Source organism: Chelmon rostratus, chromosome 1 (genome assembly GCF_017976325.1).
Source record: "Chelmon rostratus isolate fCheRos1 chromosome 1, fCheRos1.pri, whole genome shotgun sequence".
NCBI lineage: Eukaryota > Metazoa > Chordata > Actinopteri > Chaetodontiformes > Chaetodontidae > Chelmon > Chelmon rostratus.
In genome coordinates this window covers 28,229,935-28,255,544 of record NC_055658.1, presented here as the reverse complement: position 1 = coordinate 28,255,544, position 25,610 = coordinate 28,229,935, and the positions used below count along the sequence as shown (strand labels likewise).

At 40.6% G+C, this 25,610-nt stretch overlaps 1 protein-coding gene across 1 annotated transcript in view; it reads left to right on the top strand.

Annotated features, from left to right (window-relative positions):
- trip4 (thyroid hormone receptor interactor 4) overlaps window positions 1–25,610 on the top strand; it is a 71,086-nt gene that overhangs the window by 19,593 nt on the left and 25,883 nt on the right. The window contains exon 12 of the mRNA XM_041940086.1: window positions 6,652–6,754. Coding sequence (XP_041796020.1) covers window positions 6,652–6,754 — 103 coding nt within the window. The remainder of the gene's footprint in view (window positions 1–6,651; window positions 6,755–25,610) is intronic.

Here is a 25,610-nt window from a genome sequence, read left to right as displayed (position 1 = left end):
TTTCCTGAGGGCAGCGGCATTTGTTGGAGGGTTAATGAATGCCAGAGACAGGCTTGTGTTGTTTGGTGAACACGATAGATTAAAGAACGATTGGCGAGCGATTGCTGTTGCATACAGTTCCCACCAACACCCTTTCACCTCCCACATGTAGCCCATAGCTCCGAGACAACCCATCTGTTTCTCCATTCCCAGGGTGAAACCAGCCTTGACAGAACTGGCTGAGCAGTATTTCAAAAGTGTCCTCTCCGAGAAGACACGCTTTGCTTTGTGTGGTTCCCAATCTATCAAAATCTCCGCCTCTGTGTTTCTCCCTCACCTTATCCTCTTATTATCCGTCTTTCTTACCGAATCATATTCCTCATTTTTACTCTCTAGTTCTCCCCCTCTCCTCTTTCCCTTCATTCTGTGCCTCCCTCCCCTTTATCCCACCCCCCTCATTTTTAAAAGCCACATGCTCCCAGCCCGTCTGGCTCAGTTGCACCCTGCCAATGAAGGGCTTTTTATTGGGCTGAGATTGAGTGCAGCCAAGCAGGGCCTGGCTAGGGCTGAGGCTGGGGCCAGGCGCACAGTACCCCCACCTCCCCCTACCCCCCACTGCACAGACCACTCCACATGCCTGTTCTGGTCTGGCCCTGTCGCCCAGAAGGAGATTACTTGTCTCTGCTGCCCTTAATTGCCGACAGCAGCTGAAAAGCGCCAGAGAGAGAGACATTGTAGAGAGAGGAGAGGGAACAGTGTTGGCTTGTTGAGCTGTTACTTGACAAGCTTGGACTCAAAGGTTTGTGTTCCTGCTGTCAAGTCCTGGCTCTGCATTAGTTGCTTTTATTAAGATGGATGTTGTTTGCATCAAATGTTGTTCAGTATTTTGGACTGAGCTAAGGATGAATCATACAGTATATGGAATGCAGATGATGTGTTGAGGAACGAGAGCTGATGAAAGTACACGGTACTTCATTATAAGGATGTGTGGTAAGAGCAATATGGCCACTGTGCCCGCTCCCTGCCCTCTAAGCCACTGTTTTTTTCGTTGCCAAAGGCTTTCCTCCAGCAGCCTGTGCCCCGTCGTCCCTTTTTGCCTTTTTCCAATGAACTTGTGAATTTCATTTTATTGCACTTGGTTATTGTTGAATCCCCTCTGGCTTGATCCCAGCAAATTAAATAGTGGGCAGTTTATTGAATTGGCAGTCTCTGAAGAAGCTGTGAAGCTGTATGAATTTTTCACCTCATTTTCCTGTTTAGTATTTTGTATGTAGGTCTTCGTTCAGCCGGGTTCTTGTTAAAATGTTTTGAATCCATATTTACAGCGTGTTGTCTCCTTAACTCCCACTCATCCTGCTTCAGCACGTCCTATCAAAGCGTTGCAGTATGTCGAGCCTGTGAATAAAAAGATGCTTCAGTTTAAATTGTTTGGACACATACAGGTTTTTCATTCTTTGGCCAGAAGAACTGATTATAAACAAAATATTCTTACAATCAAACGCAAAAAAGCTCATGTGGCTTTCACAGTTTAATGGAATGATTCCACGTTTTGAGAGCTACGCTTGTTCACTTTCTTTCCTTAGTTAGATGAGAAGGTTGCGACCGCCCTGATGTCTGTACGGTAAATTTTAAGAAAGCACTAGCAGCCAGTTAGCCGAGGTCTCTCCAATGGCAACGAGACTCCAGGAAGAGGTTCAACCCTTGCAAAAACAAACAGGATATAACAAGCTTTGGAGGCGTACCAGTCAACCCTCAAGGATTTTTTTCAAGGATTCTCCCGAATTTAACCCAACTTTCCCGCTGTCCTCCCATTTAAACTCTTCTTTTGTACAGAACAGGAGGCATAACCACCTTTTGATTTGTTTACTACATTTGCCTCCAGCACAGCAGGTGGCAGTATATAGAACATTAGCTGTAAAATCAATTGATGAGGAGTCATTAACTCAAATAGCACCTGGTAAAAGAAGAAGAAAGAGAAGTGGTAGAAGAAGAATTGTGCTCTTGTCTAAATGTAAGGGGTTTGTGGACAGTGGTGAGGGTGGTGGGATGGCCCAGGGCAGAGTGCTAGAATTTTCCTTATTGTCAAATCCCACTCTTGACAGTCATGTTTAGAGGTGTGCTAATATTCATGCTAAGCTAAGCTAACTGGCTGCTGCAAATTCATTGTACAGACATAAGTGGTATCATTCTTCTCATATAACTCTTAGCAAAAAAGGAAATAAGTTCATTCCCCAAAATGTGGAACTGTTTAAGAGAACTAACGAGGTGACTGAATTATTGCACACAAACTGACCAGCAGTTAAAACTAATGTTAAAACGCGCTTTTGTGAAAACCCCTCATCAGTGACTGATGACTCAATTTATCGTGAGCTGGCATGCAGGCAAGATTGAGGTGTATTTGTATCTATTTTCTGAAGACAGTTTGGAAGTCAGCCACGCAGGAGATGCATTTCTGTTTTGAACATGAGCCAATCGTCAGTGATGTTTATGAGCAAACAGAAGCTGCCGAGTCCTTGACTCGCTGTTGTCTTGACTTCGAACTCCTGAGTGAATTGGCCCGAGGCACCCAGCTAGTGATACTCAATTCACAGTGAAGCATTTTAATGCACCTGTCACAAGGACTATACATACACCCTCAGATCTACCCCATGTCAAACACGTTGGTACCTCTACCCAGAATGCCTTAGGGCTGTAACCCAGACCTTTCATACTAAGAAACTAGCACACTAACGATCCATTTCAGTCAGCTGAATTCAGTGTGACGGCTATTGTCACCTGGAGTGTTTTCACGTAATTCCACTTAATAAGTTCTTAATTCAACACCTGTGTTTCTGAACAAGCTCAAATTTAATTGCGTTTGTAAGCAGGTCCACTCTGACAGATCCGTCCTGATGAATATGGAGGACTTTAGCAAACCTCCTTGTCGCGCAACCGCAATGTTTTGTGCCCTTTTGATTAACATGGAATGGAAACAATTAGGTGGGGGAGGTAGTGAGGCAAAGCAGCAGCGCATTCAACAGCTTTCAATGCTAATTAGCTAATGGAGGATGAAAGAGCAGGCAACTGGCGGGGTTTCACATGAACACACTCTAACTGTGGCTGCAGCCACGCTCGTTTCATCTGGATTTAGCAAGACCACCACCATTTTGTTTCCTTGGGTGCCTCAGACAATACAGCCATCTTGTGCAACATGAGATTTTGTAATGATCTCAAATGAGGCTTGACTCGTCTTTCCATGAAGTGCTCGTGCTACTTTCTTCCTTTTGAAGCATCTCTGATTCGCACTTTTAATCATTATTTCTGTCTCTCTTCTTCTTCTTCTGATACATTTTCTTTTCCCAGCACTTCTTATTTTATTATTCTTATTCTGATCATAGAAATATTCTCATGGTAATTGAAATCCAGTATAATTTTTTTTATGTGCTTTTTCCATAGCTGCAGGCATACCACAACCACAAGCCTTTTATAGACTATAACGTGTAATATTGCCGACTTCATCAAGTGATGCTTTGTGTCCTGCAGACATTGGTGCCTTTTATGTTTGTGTTTCATTCACACCAGTTTCACCGTTGAACACATTGTGAATTTTGCTGCATGTTTTGCAAAGTCGAATGTGAACGAGCGCTGAATGACAAGATGTTAAATTGGGACGTTTGCTTAATTCTCAATATGCTCACATGCTGCATAACTCATTTTGCTGAATATTAAATTCCACATATGGAGAGAGTGTGCTGATCTGATTATTATTACTACCATTACTTTAACCTCGTGACCGATCTAATATGAGAAGATATTGATCTTCTTATACAGTTAGTCCCTGGCCATAGCCAGATCCCAGTCTGTGTAATTGAAGTTCCAGTCAAATCACTGGTAAACCATAGAATCTTGTCCAATTATGTATAAATCTAACAATGAACAACACTAACTAATAGTTCTTTAAAAGTAATTACTGTGCATTATTCTAAAGCACTGTGGATTAAAGTGTCATTCTAAGTGCCGAGCATGGACATTTAAATGAAGACTCAATTAGGCCGCTCACCTTAGTAAGCTATTTGAGAAGCACTGCATCGTCTTAACAGTTAACAGGATTGATCTTTACATTGTAGGTGGAAACGGATGTCCCCTCTGGCTCGTTGATAAAAGACGGTATTCCTTCTTTCTAATCTGAGCGGCGTTAATTGCTACAGTGGGACATTAGCTCCTCAGTTGCATGAACTGCGGTAGACACTGATTGTCTGTGGTTATTCTGCGTTTTTCTGGTGTCAACAAAACCCATGAAATTACCAAAACCAAATATGTGTTAGTCTGTTCTCTCAGTACTTTCCAATTTCCCTACCATGTCTGAGGAACTCAACCCAAGTCCAGTGGCTTCTTACTTAAGACTTAAATCTATAGAAACAGGGTCACACATGCTGTAGATTCTTTGTTGAAAATAGGTGGAGTAACTAACTAAGAGACATTTAGTGCACTACTGAATATTTTTGGTTGCAGAGTGGTGCTCATGCCAACCTGAGGGCATTTCCCTCCTTTTTCCTTGTCGATCTTGTCGTGTTGCTCACACCTGACTCACTCCCTTTCTGCAGTGGCAAGGAAAGGATGTGCCGGGGCTTCCATCCCAGTGAATGATGCAGTGAACAGACTCAGATTAGCTGCGCTGGCAGGTTAACAAGCAGCACAGAGGTTACTTGGTTATCTGTGCAGACAAACAACCACCGGTAAAAAAAAAAAAAAAGTGAGCCCCATCTCTGGGCCTAATGCAGTTTTTTTTCCTGCATGCCTCTAAAATGTGTAATTTAATGTTAGACAGCCAATCACCGGCATCATTAACATCAAATTTCGGCACATGCTGCTTGCTTATTGGTTCACTGACACTGATGAGATTTAGGAATTGAAATGTGGTAATGCACGAATATGTCACCCAGTGCAACGGTGTGGCCTCATTTATATTTTGTGAATAGTTTTTGCAAAAAATTAGGATCTATGGTGAAATATGAAATAACCTTTATAGGCCTGCAACTTTCATAAGAGTAATATGTTATTTTAACGATTTATTGATTAACTCTTTAGTTAAGAAGTGTCTGGAGTTAGTTAACAATGCCCATCACAAGCTCAAAGGTCACATCTTCAAATTGCTTGCTTTTTTCAACTCTTCATTACACAAACTTACTAAAATTTGCAATGATGTGAAACAGAGAAAAGCAGCAAATACTCACATGTTGGGAAGCAGGAAATTGTGAATTCTTCGGATTTTTGCTTGATAAATGGTGCAAATGGTTCATTATCAACTCATCAAAGTAGTGGATTAATTGTCTGATGATGCACATTCTAATTCTAATCACACTTCTGAATGTAAACAGAAAGTTTGTGTACAAGAAAATCTTTGCATGGCGCCTTTAATATTTTCACAGAACATTGCCAACCTTATCCCATAACATTGCATCTCTGGACTCACAACCTTCATCTTGTTTAACCCCTTCTAAATCACAGATAGTTTCGTTCAAGCGCTGTCTGGGGAATTTTCTATCTTGGAGACAGCATACTTGACGGGGAGACCTAATTTAATTGGAATCACTGTGTTATTTGGAAGGAGGAATCAAGGGGCTCTTTAAGGGTCCCCACCAATGTCTAACGACTTCGAGTGTTTACATATTTTATCACTCCCCGGTGTATTACGCACTCAAGTCGACATGGGCTGTAATCTGAAATAAACATCTCTATCATCTCTCCCCAGTTTGTCAGGGACCATACAGATGGGTTGCCGACTCTGTTGATTTCCCTTAAAAGCCCCAAATTTGTCACAACCTTCAGTGCTCCTTTGAGGGAGATAGGGAGACTGTGAATAAGAGAGGAGGGGAAGAAAAAGCATGCTGTCATGAAAAGGGCTGCTTCCTGGCTGGCTAGATGCAATCATGGGCACTATCTGATAGCGCCGGAGGAAATTGGATGAGCTGAGAGCCGTTGGCTGCCAGTGATGGGAAAGATGACTCCTTTGTCACTATGTCAGTCAATTCCCTGCTCTCACCTGAGAGACTAATCAATAACAGAGGGAGAAAGAGGTTTTGTCTCTCGGCCTCTGTATGCTGTAGGCTGCTGTCAATTACGAGCTGTAAAACACCTTCTTCTTCATAGGAATGTATTGTATGCATAAATATATCACGGATGTGGCTAAATGTGTTGTATTTCTGTAGATTTAGAACTAAGCTTTTGTTGGAAGTAAAGGATTCTATGTGTAATTATTGAATGAAAATATTAATATTGTACATATGCTTTTATTTTATTTTGACAATTCAACCTTGTCTGTTTCAAAGGATGCATCTGATAATGCCATCGGATTCCTTGGATTTCGGTGCTGGTTGCAATAAATTATGTCTTATCTTTACAGCTCACAAGTGGTGCAACTGCTCTCATTAGCAACTGCATCATTAGTTGTGCAATTTTAGCACATATGACCCAAAGAGACTCATATCAGTTGCTGTCAGGCATGCAGTATTACATCAGGCATGGAGGACATCTTACATGATGTATAAACAGAGATACTCACTGAATGATTCATCACTTTGATACCGGGCATCATGAGCTTTAACATATTCTGTGCACAATATGTCCATGCTAGTTCTGTGTCAGATGATGCTAAACTGTTCTCTTTTTTGTTCGCCCTCCCCACGCCTGCAGTTCCCTGATACCTGTGAGGAGTCTGCCTCCCCATTCGTCTTCATCTGCACCAACCCCCAGGAGCTGGTGGTGAAATTCCCCATGAAAGGGAAGCACAAGATCTGTAAGTCCTGCTTCTTTCATGTAAGGGGAAGTGGAGTGGATGAAATTAGCCTGCACCGTTTTTTTAAATTTCTTTTTATCAGCTTTCTCCTCTGCACTTGTATGCTCACATGCATACATAAATGGGCATGCATAAGAGTGATGATGATAGGCAAAGGTTCTGATTGCTATATTTTCATTAACAGAACAAAATCATGCACACACACGCAGAACATTCTCCCACGTACACATGTACAGATCCTCTCCGAGAGCCATCTGTAAAGACGGGATTTTGCTGTCAGGTTGCCTGGGGGACAAGCCAGGCCTGGATGTGCAATGTTGTTGCTGTATTGTGTGATTTATAATGGGACTCAAACACATTTTCCCTCTGCAGCCATAGCTGCTGCTGCAGAATGATGTACCTGCAAGCCCTTTTGTTAATATTTCAAAACCCTCTAAAGACTTGAGAGGATTGTTTATGCCTCTGTGCCTCTTTCAGATCTTTCCAGATCAATGGAGGAGGCTTTTTGAGAGGCTCAGGGTAAAATGTAGCAGGAGCTGTGCCCCCCCCCCCCTTTTTTTTTTTAAGATTTTTTTTAACTAAAATGAATATGATGACCTTGTCTCCAGTTGTGTGAAAATGAGGAACTTTGGGAATGTTTCAGAGGTTGAGCACAGACTTAACAGTGACAGATGAAATTAAGTGCTTGTTAAATAGGATGCCAGCAGGTCTTGAAAAATGTGTTGAATTTGATTACCGATTTCAGAAGTCTTAATTACTGTTAGTCTTCTGGCTCTGTCGTGGAGTGAAAACTCATTCTACTCATGTCCTCCTGCACTTTTGTTTTCATTTTCACCTTTAAGGAGTCTAAGATTGTTCAAACATTTCATTCTTACTGGCATTAACATGGTGTTGAAGAAAAGACCGAACTTGATAAGAAATGCTGACACATTGTTTCAGGCTTGCTGTCGTGGGCACAGATTGCTTTAGGGAAATCTGTACCTCTATTATTTAAACATACAGTAACTTGTGGTTTTATGAATTAGCGCTTTCTATTTGTGGATGAATAAATATGGCTTTGTTGAACTTGCCAATAGTAAATTGTTAAAGAGGCCATATTGTGCTTTTTGGTGAATGTAAAACATCTGCAAAGGTACAAAGCCCGAAGTCCATGTCAAAGAGAGTTCTTCTTTGCCTGCAACACCTTGTTGTAGTCCAGTCTTATTGTCCTTTGCTTGGCCTAGTCTACACCTAGCTGCTAGTTTGTCATGCCCTTAAATACAGGAAGAGTTTATCACAAACTCCAGTGAATTGCAGATGTGGAAAGTACGAGCATAGCACACCAATTTCTCCGTTGGCTGCTAGAACCAACACAAAAGTCCTCATCTCCCACCATCTGAGAATGCCAAGACCCAGTGGATTAACTTTATTTTTAATAGAACTGTGACAGAAAAGTCCCCACAATGACTGGAAAACTGACATGTGTGCATTTTAGTCTGGACTGCTTTGTCAACCAATGGCAGTAATGGTTCGAGCTCAAGGATGGATCGATACTGGCTGTCCGTGACACAACTTTAAACTTGGAAGGTGTAGGTTTTGGCATATTTTATGCTTCACTGTTTATTTTGTAGATTGGCCTGTTGAACTTGGCATTAGCATGTTGTACAGCTAATGTGGCTTGGTTCTATGACTCCCACAGGCTGGGTGATGTTGGACTAACTTAATGTTGTAGTATCAAGGGAAAGTCAGGAGAAGCTTTAACTTGTAGCAGAAACTCAGCTAGCATTGGCTTTGTTATACCATATTGTTTGCAGACGTGTGTGTGTGTGTGTGTGTGTGTGTGTGTCCTGGAGATAGCAATACAACTGTGTGAAAAAGAAATTGTCAAGAACGCTCGGCATTAATTTGCTTTGCTTTTACTAGCACCCAGCAGCTAGCTTGCTCAGACCTTAATGCTGTAACATCAGTGGTTTGTCAGATTCCTGCTTGGTGGTGGTGTTTTTTGCTTGCTTCTCAAGTTTTCGGTTGAGAAGCAGTTATTGTAGTGATAGTCACAGAGACGTGCAGCTCGACAATATTAAAGTCATTCTTTGGTTGCAAAAACACTGACAGAGCTGAGCTGAAAAACAGTAGGCGGTGCCTGCTCGGACCTGTGGTAGCTGACCAATCAGAACAGAGTGGGTCTTTTGGGAAACGCCCGTAAAGAGACAGGAGCAAAATCAGAGCGAAACAGAGAGAAAATATAAGGACAGCCTGAAAATGAGTATGATATTAGATCAGACTTTATTGATCTCACAATGGAGAAAAAAATATAAATAAAATATTGCCTCTTTAACCACTAATAAACTTTAGTATTCATTTTTTACCATACCAGCAGCCTGCTTCTTTTTAATTTCTGGTGTGGTAACTTAAATTTCCTTCAAAGGGACAAATTTGCGATGCCACGCAAACACTGAACTTTTGCAGATTTGTAATCTACAAAATTGCTGTCTCAGATGAAATTGAAACATGTAAGCCTTTACACAGTGGTTTTGATGATCTTACATTTATCTAAAGAAATCATACCAGCAGTTTCTTAATCAGGTTGCCTTTATTGCCTGCTGAGAGATCTATTGGTACAATTCAGTTCTCTCTCCTCCTTACTGTCCAACTGCCTTCCAGCTTTGTTCCAGCTCTGGCTCTCACATGTGTAATTTAATATACTATTCTCAGCCAAACATACACATACACACCACCACCACTAATTTTCTGATGACTGTACAGTAATACTCCCTGGTGACTGCTGTTCTTATTTCAGTCAAGATGAAAGTTAATATCCTGAGATTAGCAACACAAAATCTCTACATGTACTACACTGGATGTAGGACAATATGTAATTCAAGAACCTGTGGAATCTGTTCGATATTGGGGTCCCATCACATAAATCAAATCACAAATATGCAAAAGTTTATTCAGTACACACCAAAGTTATTTACCCATCTTTTCATAAATGAGACTATTTGTTTATAATACTTACAATACATTGAGCTGTTGGACTAATTGACAGGTTCATGCTTTTGTCATGTAGTGTGCATTGATCGCAACACGCTCCCTGCTGTTCACGTTAGCTTGGTATTTGGATTGGTTATCCTAACCCAATGGACCTACACAATCCAGCGTGTCTGATTCTTCTGTCACCGGCGAGCTTTTCACTATCTCGCTCTCTTGCTCTCTCGCCCCCTCTTCCACCTCAATTCCCACTGCATCTCACGGGTCAAGGCATTGCCGCTCATCTTACTCAAGGGGGCTTAGCACAAGTATTTTTTGCTCCCCCAGCAGCTTACATTGACAAGATCCGCTTGTCACTGACATTGCCAACCATCTCATGCCTCAGCAAGAAGCAAGAAAAGGGTACAGCTCCCTGCTTTTCCAGCCCTTTCAGCGCTCAGTGCTTTATTACATAACCTGGACAACTGTTGTTTTTTTCATTAGTGCGTTAAACATTATTGTGGTACAAAGTGTCTTTGGTAACATGTAAAAATTGCTTTGTGTTGCCGCTGAAATAAAACAAATTCCGCAATCATGTGGAAGAGTGAGAGCATAAATATTATGAGCTGTGATATTACAAATCACTAAAGCTTAAAAAACAGCAGAAACAAAAATCCCTTTCAAGTCCCTTTTGTCACCATCTGTCAAATGGTGGAATTTCAGTCCTGCTTTCTATTGTCTATTATTTATTTCTATTTCCATTCCCATTAGCTGTTACCTAGGCAACAACGGCTCTTCCTGTGGTCAATTTTAAAAACATATATACAGTTCAAATGCTTACACATAATTGCACAAATCCTTATGAAATAAGGAAATATTACACCGGCACAATTAAATGACATCAGAACCAAACATATCATGTGTAAAACACTTAGCTGAACATTCATTTGTTGGTTGGTCATTAGGTGATATATCTTGGTTTAGAACACAGCACTCTTAAATACTCAATTCTGATTGGTCAATCGCCAAAATTCAGCTGTGTTTATTTCTCGACAGACGGCCGCCTGCTCAGGAATTCAGCAGTCATTGGCTAAAGGGGCAATCCCTTAATGTACCAAGCTCAATCACAAATTGCCAGCTGATTTGAGTGGCTAAGTATGGAGCATTTTCCGGACATTGCTTTTAAATTGTTTGGAAATGACCAAACACTTGGCTGGAGAACAACATGTCCCCAGCAAAAGAGACGAGAAAAGTAAAGAACAACACTGGACAGGCAAGATAAGCAATATTAAGGCACAAGAGACTTGGGGACACAGAGACTGACCAGATTGAAGCCGACAGACACGAAAGAAACACCAACAAAAACACAGCGTGGCCGATCGACCTGCTAAAAGACTGCTTAGTGGAGACAAAACTGGAGACAGATGTTTTAATGTCTGACGCTGAATGCAGAAATCAGCTGCTGCAGGACTTTTATCCATCAGTACAAAATAATAGCGGTAAACCAAACTCTGTCTCCAGCTACGTCTCCCAGGTCTGGGATATCCCGTCACTTCTCCACATTTGACATGATTTCTCTGAATAACGGTAAAGAAATAAGTTTTCCTGCCTGTTGGCCTGCGCACAGCGAGAGGCGGTTGCTAGGCAACGTACGTGTTAAATTTCAGAGCGGCTGCCCAGTGAGAGCGGCGACAGATTAGAGTAGGCTCGTTTTAAATCAATAAAATATTTTTTAGTCACTATTTTGTGTCACATTATTGAATGCTTTAGTAGCAAGTCGTGCTCTAAACAGGATAATTTATAGTGAACAGGTTTCTATGTCACATCGGGCTTCTATGTCATCATGTTGGGGTTTATTTCTCCATAGGAACCTGCTCACTATACATTATCCCTTACCTTATTGCTTTAAGAGGGGTTTTTTTTCTTTACCCGTCCTTTTCTACTTTGGCTCTTCTGCATTTCTGCCTAGAAACTTGCAGCTGTTTATGTTTTTCTATGAATTAAAATTGTATTGATTTCTCCAACTTACCGGCCAAACAAATGAGCTGAAAGCTGCATGATGTTACCGACAGTGTAGTAATATTACATATTGCAGCTGGAAGTTTGAAAGGTCGGAAAAGCTAGCACATTCACATATGGATGAGCATTATTGGATGCATTTGGCAATTATCAAATAATATGATGCTTCCTCTCTCTCCAGACAGTTTTACAGTTGGCTTTGTAGATAATGTGCCAGGCTACGCTCGATGCCAACTCAGGTTGATCAGTCATTACCCCGTGGAGGAGTCTGTGACATTTAAAATGGCATACAGCCAAGGCTCACTCCCTGTAATAAGGGATGTCCATTATGGTTTATGGACACATCCTGTGAACATTTGTATCAGTGTGTGTGTGCTTCTGTATAAGCTGAAGGTCAGCCTGGGTGTTGAAAGCTATTTGGCTCTCCGACATTAACCCGCATTTCCTTTTTCTCCTCCTTATAGCTATCCTTCACTTGCTCCGTGTTTTTAATAGTCTGACATCCTCTGTATGGTGTGGCCATTTACGCACAGCTAGAAAAGTGGAAAAACAAATCATATACGACTATGTTTAAGTTATTTTCTTCATGTTAACTCCAAACCGAACCTACCTCTATTTATGGCAAAGGGCCATTAACCAATTATATAACACCAGATAACTCATCAGACCATAACAACTGATTTTCAACATCATGGAGAGGTTGGTCTGCTGTAGGACAGGACACAATGGACAGTTCATGATATTGTTGGCCCCTTACTGGACCTCAAACCAGTTGTTGACATCATAATTAGCTAAAAAACAAGTTAAGGTTATGGCTGTAATCCGAACAAGATCCCGTTGTCTGGTGGAAATCTGAGTTCAATCTACTGTAATCAATTCAGTGTGCGGTGGCGACTCTTTTCACAGTCAGGTAGGTAGTTTGTTTCTGGCATAAGCCATTCCTGTCCCATCCCCTGTTGTCTACAGCTGGATTTATTCAGGCTTCATTTAAGATTCTTCCAGGTATTTGTAAACCTACGAATCATGTCCGTCTTAACTTAAATTGGTCGACGTCATGCTTGAAGCTGCTACTTGCTATTCTGCGGAGGTAAACCATGAGGTAACCTGACAATTATGTTTGACCTTCCCATTACAATGCCCCAGAAGAATTAAAATCCTATTGCTTCCAAGCATGACGAGTGCATGCCCAGAGTAATGTTCCATGTGTGAATCAAATGGCTTTAAGCCTTCTTTAAAGAGTGCTCGACCAGCAAGAATGAAATGTACGAATGTCTTGTACAAGCACTTCTGTAGTCAGTTGACAAAAGCACTGAATTAGTCAAAACAGTTCAGGATCAGTCTGAATGTGGTTGAAAAGCTCAAGGCATCTGATGTCTTTTGTCGTACGTTGGGATAATTTGGTGGGCTTCAAATTAATGCTAGGTGATGGAGCTGAAAGATTTATCACGATAAACTAGAAATTATCTTGCGATAGGATCACATCAGACACTAGTTAACATGTCAATATTCTGACCCATGAGTACTCAGTTGTCATTACTACGTTTTTCACACAAATACTCAGTACTCATAGGTCGGAAAAAAACCCACGCAAGGTGAAAATAGCACCAGCCAAGTTGTCGCGGCTGATAAAAATTCAGTTTGAGGAGGTTCATCCAACATAATTCCAAGAAATACTTTCACACAAGAGCTTAGCATGTAGATTAATCTTTGTAATCACACACAGTTTTCCTCACAGGAAGTGCAGAAGAAAAGGAAGTAATTGCTCCCCATTATAGAAACAAAACAGAACGTCCTTTAACGTCTTCCAAAGACAAAAAGGTCATTTCCAGCTCTTCACTCAGTTTGGTGCTGAACGTATAACTTGTGATATTACATATGAATTCAGTGAGTGCTTTCTGAACATTGGCTTATCTTTTCCTGTAACGATTAGTCACTCTGATGGCTCTCCCGCAGATACAAAAGAGCTCTCTTTTGCTGAGGTTTGATCCAGCTACAGGGAAAGAAGTCATGGATATGATTGCTATGATGAGAAATTCAGCTCCAGCAGCAGGTCATGATGAATCTTTTTTATCTTGCGCAGCGTAAGTCATTCACATATATAATCTCAACATCACTGGAGACTGGAGTCATTTCAAAGGACCACAAGGTTGACAAAGTAGTTCTCCTGTCTCAAGCCTGAGGCACCAACATCATTTTCATCCATTTCTGCAGATTATTCATTCCATCAGTTATCAGTTGCAAACAGTTTTTAGAATATTCCCACAATTTTTTTTTGCAATGTAACTAATGATGTTTTATTATTTGCAATTTTGCTCTTCCAGTATCACATGTCTGAAACCTGAAATACTGCATGTAGTTGTAGATTGTTCAGCATGGACTGAAATATGTACTGTCGATGTGTTAGATAGTATTAGATATCATGACAAACGCTACTGATGGACAGCATTAACAGCCAGCTCTGTCTTATTTGGGTTGCATTATCCATTCAGTGATGGAAAAAGAGGTTTTTAAACAGTATTAAGAGGCTGTGCTTGATAAAGTCTTAAGAGATTTTCCAAGTATAGAGGATTTTTTTACCCAGTTGGATGTGGCTGTCACCGGTAAAAATGAATTGCTTAAACATACACGCTGTCAGTAGTATATTGTAAAGCTCAGAGAAAACAATGGGCTGGGTAATTATAGGCCAATTGCACCAATTTACCACCGTCAAACTGGAGGACATTATTTCTTTTCTCTCCTATGTTATCCCTTTTATTTTGGAAGAAACCCACAACAAAATTAAGCCTTCATTTCTCATGTCTTGTGAACTCAGTCAGTGTGTAATCTGGTCTTTATCATGCGTCATTTGTTCATGTGAATGTTATCACGGTAGTTAATGGCCACGCATCCTTCAAGTTATAGTCCTTTCAGTCCTGGTTGGTTTGGCAACCCCTGTGGTTACTGATATTAATAGCAAGTGCAGTTCAACACTGCAACAAGCAGAAATACGACAGAAGAGCCACTGACATTGGATCTGTTTACAGCGCAGCCAAACAAACCCATGCTGTTTTCATAATGATAAAAATAATAACAATAACTGATTTCCACAGAGTAGTAGAGTTGTGCTACCTTGTTGAGGAATTGAAAGTGTGCAGCCTGTTCTCTGCGATTCTTCATCATCTTGTTCCGTTATTCTCTGCAATATTTAAATTTGTCTTGTCAGAAAACTGCAAAAAATGACCCCTTGATGACAAATACATTGCGTTTCCTGTGACTGCTTCACAATAAAACCACCCCACCTTTTGCAAGTTGAATGCTTTTAATGTGAAACAGCAGCAGTAAAAATGTTGGGTTTGCATTGGCAGTAACTTAATACAGCTCTGCTCTGGGACGTGCACACGTTGCTCTAACTTGAAAAAAATACCTTAATTTTCCTACATGTTAGCCAGCCAGCTAGCTAAGATTGCTTCATGTAATAGCAGAACATTCGCAATGTTTTTAATACTGTTCAGTGCTAGTGTGCGGTGTTAGTCATTTCCACAACTTCCAAAGACTCACCCGAGCCCTCGACTAACATCGGCAATACCAAGTGTGCACGCTACAGTGTCACATGACGCTTTGTGTCACTCTTTAAAAAAAAACAAAAAACATTTTCTAATGCTTCTGGGCTACTCCATCTCATCCCATGGAGGCATGCCCACCAGAAAGTAATAAAAGTGTGGATGACACAGCAAATTAATTGGGTCTAATTTTAGCAATTAGAAAATGCTGCTGGCCTTGTGCACGTCCTTGGATCTGATACAGTGAAAGCAGAGACAACAAGCAGTGAGGTTGATGTAAATGAGATGGAATTAATACAATAACTCTGGGTTACATGCCTCATGCATGCGAAGACAAATTGAACTCAGGGAATGGCGGACTCTGCGACAAAATGAAAAATGCTTCACAGAATGTTAATTGCCGGAGATAGTATCAAAAAATGGGGTCTGATTTCGTAAAGATTATACCTTTAACTGCTATTCTACTGCTTAGATTAAGTTTGTTTAATTAACTCATCATGCTGTTCACTGGCTGTTCGTGGATGACACTGACACACATAATGTGGCAGCAACACATACAGTAACGTATCTACTTGTAGCTATTGTATGCTTGTCGTATGATTTCTCTTCATGTGATCTGTGAAAAAATACAGGCCTCTGAAATCCAGTACAATACATATTAAGCACCCCTATGGGATCTGCTTGAAGCAAAATAATCTATATTTACTTGTTCTTGTCTAGCAGCCACGTGCCAAGGGACTAGAGAGTATATATCACAAATAAATGATTCTCTTTATTTGTTTCTTATGCATTCAACATCACACCCCTTGTACACATTACACTTCCAGCGCTCTTTCAGTTCCATTTGCATTTTCCACGCATACATTATCGAGCTGTTGCAATATGTATTGCTTTTATCCCTGAGGTTGCCCCGCATATGGAAATAACACATTATATTCCCAGTGAAAATATTGCTGTTGAATTTTGCTCCACTAACCATCGGCTGCACTGTTACCTTGTGATTACCTCTTTGTTTTATGTGTGAAATCACAGCACCATGGGATTACAAATAGAGAAAGCCAATTACCTAACAAATGTCCACCTTCTCTCCTGAGGTGGTCATGATTTTTTTTTTTCTCCTCTATTTCTCCCCTGCGCTTTTCCTCTGCCATCCACTGCCGGGAGACAGAAAGAGGTTAGAGCGACGGAAGTCCTTTTTTGGTTATTTATTCATGGATTTTCCATTTAATATTCATGCCTTTTTCAGGACTATCTGGGTGCAGAGGAGAATTTGCTGCCTCCGAGGCGGCCGGGGCCAAAAATCAGGTTTCAGCTCCAATGAGCCCAGCGGATGAAGGGAAGAGAGAGATAGATAGAGAGGGAACAAGAGAGCGGGGTTTCATGTGTTCTCTAGTAAATGAGAGGCAGGCCTTGAAGGTGACAGGCTGTGTTTATTACTGATCTGTCAGCCGGTTAATGGGGAGAAGAGAAGAGAGGAGAGAGCTGAGCTGCTGAGCAGAGACCAGAGCACACAGGCATGGGAGCAGGAGGGAGCCCCAAGCTATAAACTTTGTCATACTAGATGTGCATGTTCTTACAGATTCAGTGACAACACTCCTGCATGCTAAATTGCATTCCCTGGCAACTAAATTAGGATCTGTAATAAAGAGTATATTTTGCTTTTGTTGCTATGAAATAAGTATTTTTCTTAGTTTTTTTTTCAGCAACCATTGACAGAAAGGACTGTGACCTATTTTTACATGCTGGACTTTCTTCTTTCTGTAGCTCAAATGATTCTTTCTCCATCTATGTGGCTGCATATTTCATCATCTGCCTGCGTTGTTGAGATTCTGGAGGTGCACGCATGCAAACACCGTCGTATGTTTACAATTCTATATTAAACAGAACCGCGTCTGCTGTTCATGTTCACATCCGTTTTGGACAAAATCTGGCTCTATACATGTCAAAACAAGCAAAATGGAACTTTCTTAGAGAACAACTTACACTCAGTTGATTCCCATTATGTACAGAAAGTGAACAAAAAATAGCTGTAATGTGGTATTAATTATTGGCTTTGCCGTGGAGGTTATGGTGTTATTATAATAAAAATTGGTGATTTGATTGCAGTAAAATTTGATGAAGGAGCAAGTGATTGGTTTTTGGTGCAGATAAGGATCCATGCGTTTATCCCGGATTTTGTAAAGGAGCATTGAACATACGTCTTTCTGTAATTACTTGAATTGGAAAAATCTGGCACCGTTTCCCACGATCATCACTGTGTACAACCCTGATTACAAAACAATTGGGATGTGATAACTTGCTAATCCTTTTTGACACACTACTCAATTTAATCATTATGTGTATTATGGTTACAATTATTTCAATTGAGTTTTGCATTTATGTAAAAAAAAAAAGAAGTCATTTTTTAAAAAGCAAATCAAATATCAGGGTCAGCATTGATTAAACACAGTTTCTGTCAAGCTATACAAAAAAACCCTCTTATTTCAGACTGGTGTAAAATTCACTTCCGTGTCTGTTGTAAAATTCCCACCAACACATTTTAACCACCTTTAAGTGATTCATTGGCCATGTCTAGTTTAACATCCTCACCTCCATCTGCTACTTGAACTGTGCAAATAATCCACCTATTGATCTTCAATTCCTAACCTGACAAATTAACAAAATCAAGGCAGCAGGCTAACTGCATTCATGCTAACTAGCAGACCTCTCCAAATCAGTCAAAACTCCCCTACACACATACCCACACGCACAGACAGGAGTAATCTCTCACTAATCAAAGGCATCGATCACATTGCAAAGCACATCTGTCTGCACCCCCCTCCTCAGTGTTGACCCAGATTGATTACTGTGACGGGCTCAGTACGGAGACAAAGACGAAGGGGGGGAAAAGATGGACAAAATAGAGAAAGCAAAAGGTTATGTGGGAATGAAAACAGAAAGCTGAGGGCACACAACATGAGGGTCCAGTCCAAAAACAGACGTGTTCAAATCTTTCTGTGAACCACGCATTTCTGTTTGCACATATGTAAGCTTTGTTAGAGCGCTGTGTATGTATTTATAATGCTGTCAAACAAAAAAGCTGCATAGAGACAGCAAGTATGAACACTGACGTGCTCATTGCATGAGCACTGTGATGAACTGAAGCCAGTAAGAGCACCTTATGGTCCTTGTATGTCTCCAATGATGTAGACTGACCCACATAGAGAATGTGAGACCACGGAGGAAACTGTGGGGTGTGTCTGGTGCTTTGGGAGGAGATGAGCAGCTGGGTGGACTGAGAATGAATGATTAGCTGTTTTCTTTATGAACCCCAGGTGAGTATAAAACAACTACTCATGATGGTTCAAAGCTGCATGTGGAAATATTTTTTTTTCTCCCAGTAAAATAACAAAACAAAAAACAGCAGGGATCACTTGTACCGCAGAAATAATTTGGTTCCTAAGCTTGAAGGTTTTAAATCCACTGTGCTGAGTGCATGAAACAGACATCTCTCCTTGCTACAGTTTCATCTGTGCTATATTCCTGAATCAGTTTTAACCTCAGTAATATAAACCCCTCAGGCATCTTCACAAAAACTGGGTTGTGCAACAATATAGTATAGTATATATAGTATATAGTATATAATATAGTATAACATCTATATCTCATATAATGGACACAGTAAGCTTCTCACCCACCTATAGCACATTTACGTTATCACACAGAGACAGATAATGGCTGTTTAAACAAGGGCCACATATATGCATGACGTGTACACTGTAAAACATTCCACACGTAGATTTTACCAATGATTACATGATTCATTTGCATTACATGAAATAACAATGGCATTCATGCAACAAACGTGACACTAGAGAGAGCACTGGCACGTCAGATTCTGATTGCGGTGGGGTTTGTAATGGTGATTGATAAAGGCAACAATGCTTAGCTAAGATAAGGAATGAAATCCATCACAACAACAAAGAGCAAATTCTTTACACAGGGTTTTCACCTTTTACTGAGACGGAAACCTAGAGGTTTCATTACTAACGGCAGCTGATTAAGGCCTTTGCGCTCAATCAGTCAAATACGCTCATGCATACTATGCATACGCTCTCTGGCAAAGCAAGCCTCAGTCAAGGCTACACAAATCCTAAAAATGCAATTTCAGTTATGTCAAATGTATAGAATATTTTGAAATCTGCCCTCAGATTTACATCCAAACAACCCAGATTCCAAAAAAGCCTGGACGCTGTAAAACATAAATAAAAACAGAATGCAGTAATCTGCAAACAAACTGTGTTTACCGACAACAGTTTTACACAGTGTTCCCTTCCATGTCTGTGTAGTAACATCCTTTATCCAATCATGTGTTCACAAAGTGGTGAACCTCTCTCCTCCCTCGTTTGTGAACCACTGAGCCTTTCCAGGATGCTCCTTTCATACCCAATCATGATACTATCACCTGTTACCAATCAACCTGTTTATTTGGAGCGTTCCACATCTTTCCCAGTCTTTCGTTGCTACTGTCCCAACTTGTTTGAAACATGTTGCTGCATCAAATTCAGAATAAGCAGATATTTACAAAAGCAGTAAAGTTGATGAGGTCAGACATTAAGTATACTGTCTTTGTGTTGTTTTCAGTTGAGCAGATGTCAAACAGGATTAGCAAGTTATCACATTTGTTTTTGGTTTTTTTGTTTTGCACAGCGTCCCAACTTTTTTGGAATTGCAGTTGTAAGATCAGATACTGATTAGAGCTGAAATGATTATCATTAGTTGGTCAACAGAAAATTAATCTTCGGCTATTCTTATAGTCAATTTGTCGTTCGTCATTTTTCAACCAACAAATGCTAAAATTTTGTTGCAGCTTTCTATTTTTGTGGAATAAAATTGTAAATTTTCAATGTCTTTGAGTTTTGGACTGTTTGCAGTTTGCAAAACATGACATTTAAAGATGATGAAATAGATATAAACACTGGCAGAAAACGAATAAACTGTATATGATCTTACTAATTTCACGCACAACACACATGTAACACGTTTCCCATTCAAGCTCTGCAGCACGTTGTAGCTGTGCAAAGCAGCTTTGTTAAAAATTATGTTTAAGTTTGACACACTTCAGACATTACCTAATAATCTAAAGAGTGACCTGTGAAAAACACAGTTGTATTAGTATAAACACTGACACACTGCTACCACAAGGCCATCAACATTCCTTTCAAAACCAATGTAATCACCTTACTGCACTTGTGAGAAAGATCAACAGCGGTAATTCCCCTGAGAGGAGGCTGTCAGCTCTCCGTCAGCTGTCGGTGTTTTCACTTTGCCTGTTTTCAAAAGAGCATTTGATTCTTGTAGTTTTCCTCTCCCTCTGAGAAGAAGCAGACAGATGTAATAGCCATTAGCCTCGGGGAGAGACAGCACAGATGTGTCAACAAGGCTTGACTTTTACAGTCCAAGTGAAGTCTGAGCAAACAGTGGCTGTGTAGAGGCCTGTGTGGTTGAGCAGTGATCCTGGGACACGGTTGCACGGCGTTGCCCCGGGACTCCAAACAGACCGTGACTCTAGTTCTCATTACAAGAGTGGGTCAGACCACCCCAATACGGAAAATAAATAATGCAGGGGAAAACCTGAGTGCTGCCACCTCACTGACAACATCCGCACAACCTTGTCCTTCATGAATAAGTGGTTCAACCTTTTATATACTCTGACTGTAAGCTGTGTTTTCATGCTCCAGTCAGGGCTGCAACTAGCCTCAAAAATTATGTTAATTACCAATTAATTTGCTGATTATCTTCTCAATCGATTCATTAGCAGGTCTGTAGAATGTCATAAAATATTGAAAAATCCTGCTTTCGTCTCAGACTAACAGAATAAAACAGAAATATACAGTGTGCTGTCACATATAAAGAAAAGCGGGAAATCCTCCCAACGTAGAAAGCAGACTGTGAATTTTTGGCATTTTCGCTCAAGGAAGAGAGCAATTAATCGGTCAAAATTGTCACCAGTGGATTTTTTTCTCAACAGGTTAATTGTTTTAAGCTCTGCTGTCAGTCTATGTACATAATCTAAATCCACTCATTACCCCATTTCTTACTTTCTCATGGCCTCCAAAAAAAAAAAGCCTTGAAAAATCCAATTCTTTATCTTAATTTGATCTCAATTTCCTGTAGCAGTCGCAATGGAAAGTCCAAGATGAAAGAGTTGAAATTCTAATTAAGCTCTAATGGCAGCAGCAAGTTGATTTTCTCCCCTGCCTGTACATTTTCTCCCTAGTCAGCCCTCTCCCTCCCTCTATGTTTAGCTTGATCTCTTCAAATTTATTTCCTACTTTGTAACCAGAGGCAAGAGCCCTTGACTTGCTACCCCCACAGCCGCAGCCAAGGCAGCCATTTAAGTTGTGATTAAAAATTAATGGTTGAGTGAGAGGCAGCAGAGAGGGAAAAGGGGAGGGCAGGGGAAGAAAGAGACAATGCTTGAGCAAGAGGATGGGCTTTGGAGAGGGGAGCAAGCCCAAGCAGCAGCTGCTCCCTGATAGAGGGTTGGAAGGTCTTCTCACAACTCTGCTGTGTTTAACTGCTCTGCTCACGCCCCACAATGAATATTGCATTACCACACTATAGGGCTCCTTGTGTTACCCCCACTGAGTGTTGAGCAGAATTGCAGCCACAGTGCCGAAGCATCCAAGTCAAGCCTGCCCCCACTGTGAGGGGGGGGCGTCCACATTTATGCAGACACACCATACAAACCAGACCAGCTTTCACACCACATAATTGGCAGACTGATTCAGAGAGGACCCCCGCTTCAATGCATGTCACAAGCAATTATACTAAGCTCAGCTACAAAAATGGAACAATATTTGCTGGCATTTAAAACCGTTGTTACTATTTTTTTGGCTTGTGAGCTGATGAAGCTGTTCAAAAGACTCTTTTTCTGTCTTTCTTAGGAAACGATTTCCAGTTACTGAGCAAAAAAGGACAGGGATGGCTTTCAATAATACACACATCCATGGCCACCGTGGCTGTATTTTCATACATTTTAGCTCTGTTAAGTCAAAGCTCTCTGAGGAGGGTCAGATGAATGAAGGGCAATCAGTTTGAGTCTTGCCTAGCTAACTCAGTCTGACTCTGAGGCCATTTCTTTAAAAGCTAAACAGAAATACCATGGGAGCACACAAGGTCCTGACCTTGACTTTACCAGATGATGAGTAGTGGCACCTACATCACGGCCTGACCTTTCCTTCCTCCTGGCCTCTTTCTCTATGTCGTTTCAGTACAGCATTTCTCAGAGTCCATTACCCTCTGATACAAGCGCTCATTCCAGTGCTGCCATCGTTATTCCCCTGTAGTGTAGCTCATTCAGGATTGCAGCTCATAGTGCTTTGGTTGGAGTAGCCACCAATTTAATAAATAAGACTGAATTTGGTAGATTTGGATATTAGTTGTGGCAATAATTTACTCACCATAACCTAACTTTCATAACTTAGATCCAGGTTGTCAACAAATCGCCAGTTTAATCCAATAATCTCAATGAAAGAGTGCAACATTTTGGGGAATAGGCTTACTGACTTTGCTGCAGATAATGACATGAAAAGATCAATACCACTCCCATTTCTATAGGCCAACTATGATATGTGCTAGGAGTTGATTAGCTTAGCTTAGCATAAAGACTGACAGCAGGGTGAAACAGCTGGGCTCTCTCCAATATCAGTTCTAAAGCTACCTTATTAACACGTTGTGTCTCATTTATTGAATCCGTGCACAAAATGAGATATAAAAACAGCCAGGCTAGCTGATTCCCTCTGTTTCCAGTCTTTAAGCTAAGCTAAGCTAAGTAACTCACAGCTCTAGGTCAATAGTTAATGCACGGATAAAAGAGCGGTATCAAGCTTCTCATTTAACTTTCTGCAAAGAAGTGACATAAAAGTGTTTTTACCAAATCGCTAAACTATTCCTTTAACAAATATTTAGAATGGAATGTGTTTGGATGCTGTTTAACAACGCGAGTCTTAAAAGTAGCTGAAATTAGGCAAGTTTGAAGAGAACAGCTTACAGTAGTTAAATGTCTTTAGCTATTAAACAAAATTCAGCTTTAAGTAATGAAGCTGAACAACAGTGCAGAGAGCTTTAAGATCGACTGCAGGAAAGGAATGACACGACATTAGATTAGAGCCATTAAGTGAGGCAGCAATACCGCATCTTAATGACAGTTTTTCAAGTGAAAAGCTTGAAAACACATTAAACTTGTCAAAAATTCAAGCTGAAATGAGGAGTGGTAGTTAATCAAATGAGTTGTGGATTGTAACTCACCAGTGTTTGACTGCCTTAATTTCCCAGATGATGCATCACATAGAAATGTTTCATCTGTATAAAATTGAAGTTGTTTAATGTTTTCTCTGTTGATTCTTGAGAGTCTACTGTACCTACTCATTTGCTTTGCTTGTCAGAAAGAGGCCACTGTAAAGAAACTGTGAGTGATCTAAAGAGTGAGGGATGGCACCAGTTGAAGGTATAACCAGATTTGTAATGTGCTCTTGCCACCTCCTCCTCGCCATCCACCTCCTTGTTGCTACACTCTGTTCCTTCCGTTCTCTCCACGCTTCTTACATAATTTGTTAATTCTGTCCTATTTCCTCTGCTGCTGCCATCGCTGTTCTTGCTTTAGGTCTTATTTGCAATGCTAATGAGGCGAGGCAGCAAGTAATGGTTTGTGGGGAAAAGAAGCTGCCTGAAAAGATGGTGATATGGTAATAATGCTCTCTTTGGCATACGGACAATTCTCTCAGAGAGTGGCTACATCGCCTCACACGCGGTGTCATTGTGTGAATTTTACTAGACCTCATGAGCGCTTTAAAATGAGCAAAACCGAAATCTACAAAACTAGAACATTGCACAATCTGTTTAGGCACAATTTGAAATTTTGAGATGTGTTGATTCATACAAAACCTAATTCTGAAGCTTGGCTGATAATTTATTCAGGAAGACAGAAGTGTATTGCCTATTTCTGCAGAAAAGTCACAGTACAAGGTTTGATCATTCCATTTTAAATATACATTTCTTTCTAGAAATCTCATGTACCTTGAAGCTTGCCCTTGCCTCTCATTTTCCTGCCACTGTAGTGCACCAGAAGATTCTTTATTAAGGCAACAAGCAAGAAACCATTACTTGATTTCAACCCATGTCACCATCAGGCAGCTTTCAGTAGGCAGCTCCCCACTTATCTCCCTGCTGTCCATGTGATTGAAATTACAGTCACGCCAATAGCAAAGGCAAGTAAATGGATTATTGAGCAACTGTAAGTGGCTCGCTCTGCAGAGCTGGCTGTGTGTGCTTGCTGGTCAGACACACACACACAAAAAAAAACCCACAATAGCATTATATTGCGTGTTCCAGCTCTCAGAGTAGTACAAGAGGTCTTTCATTATTTTACAGATGTGTGGGGGTTTTTTTTAGTGGGAAGGATTTCACATCATTCTGTTCACAGTTGGTTTCATGCTAACCTCATCTGTTTGAATGGTAAATACATGCATGCACATAGGCTTAGCTATACTGTAAGATTTAAAAGAGGCTTTCACCACGCTGCTATAGCCCTGCTAACAAATGTCATAGTAGTGAGTGGTGTCTACTTTCGGAAAAGCACCCTTAGCGAGGTGCAGACCAGTGTGAGTGTCACTTTAGGTCCATCCAAATTTAACAAGTCGCACAAATCTTCTCTTGGAGATTAATGGGCTGATAGCAACACATAGACTGCACCATTTTTCACTGGGATCGTCTCTTTCTGCAAACACAAGCTTTAAAACTGTGATCCAAACAAGCCCATCTGTGCTTTTCATGTCTCATCCCCCAAATTTAGCAGTCAAGGTTTCGAGTGCTACCTTTCAGATGTTGCATTTTGGTCACAAACATGTAGTATTCAGCATCATCAGCATACTGTGCAAGCTTTTCATATGTGCTAGTGCCTGAATTTTCTCCTGTTTTTCCAAAATTTCTATAGAAAGAGAAAAGAGCGAGAAGAAAGGACTATCTCTGACTAGTAGATCTTTCCGAAATATGAATGCATTTTTATTCTGGCGGTAGGGGCTGAGTATATTCCTCTGATGCTTAGTTGAGCTTTCAGGAGACACAAATCATTCTAAAACCAAAATCAGATATTCACAATACAATCAAAAGCTTCTTAGTGCCAGAACTGGCGAATAAAATGTAATTACATAACATGTTTTTTGTTTTTTTTTCCATTTAAGTAGTAATTAACACTTCTCTACATGAAAGGGGAAGAGACATTTTCTCAAGTGTTCATTTAGAGGACTTAAAGAGTAGCAGTATCAGATCATCTCTGCAGACCTTACTGCACCCAGCTGGTCGACCAGCCC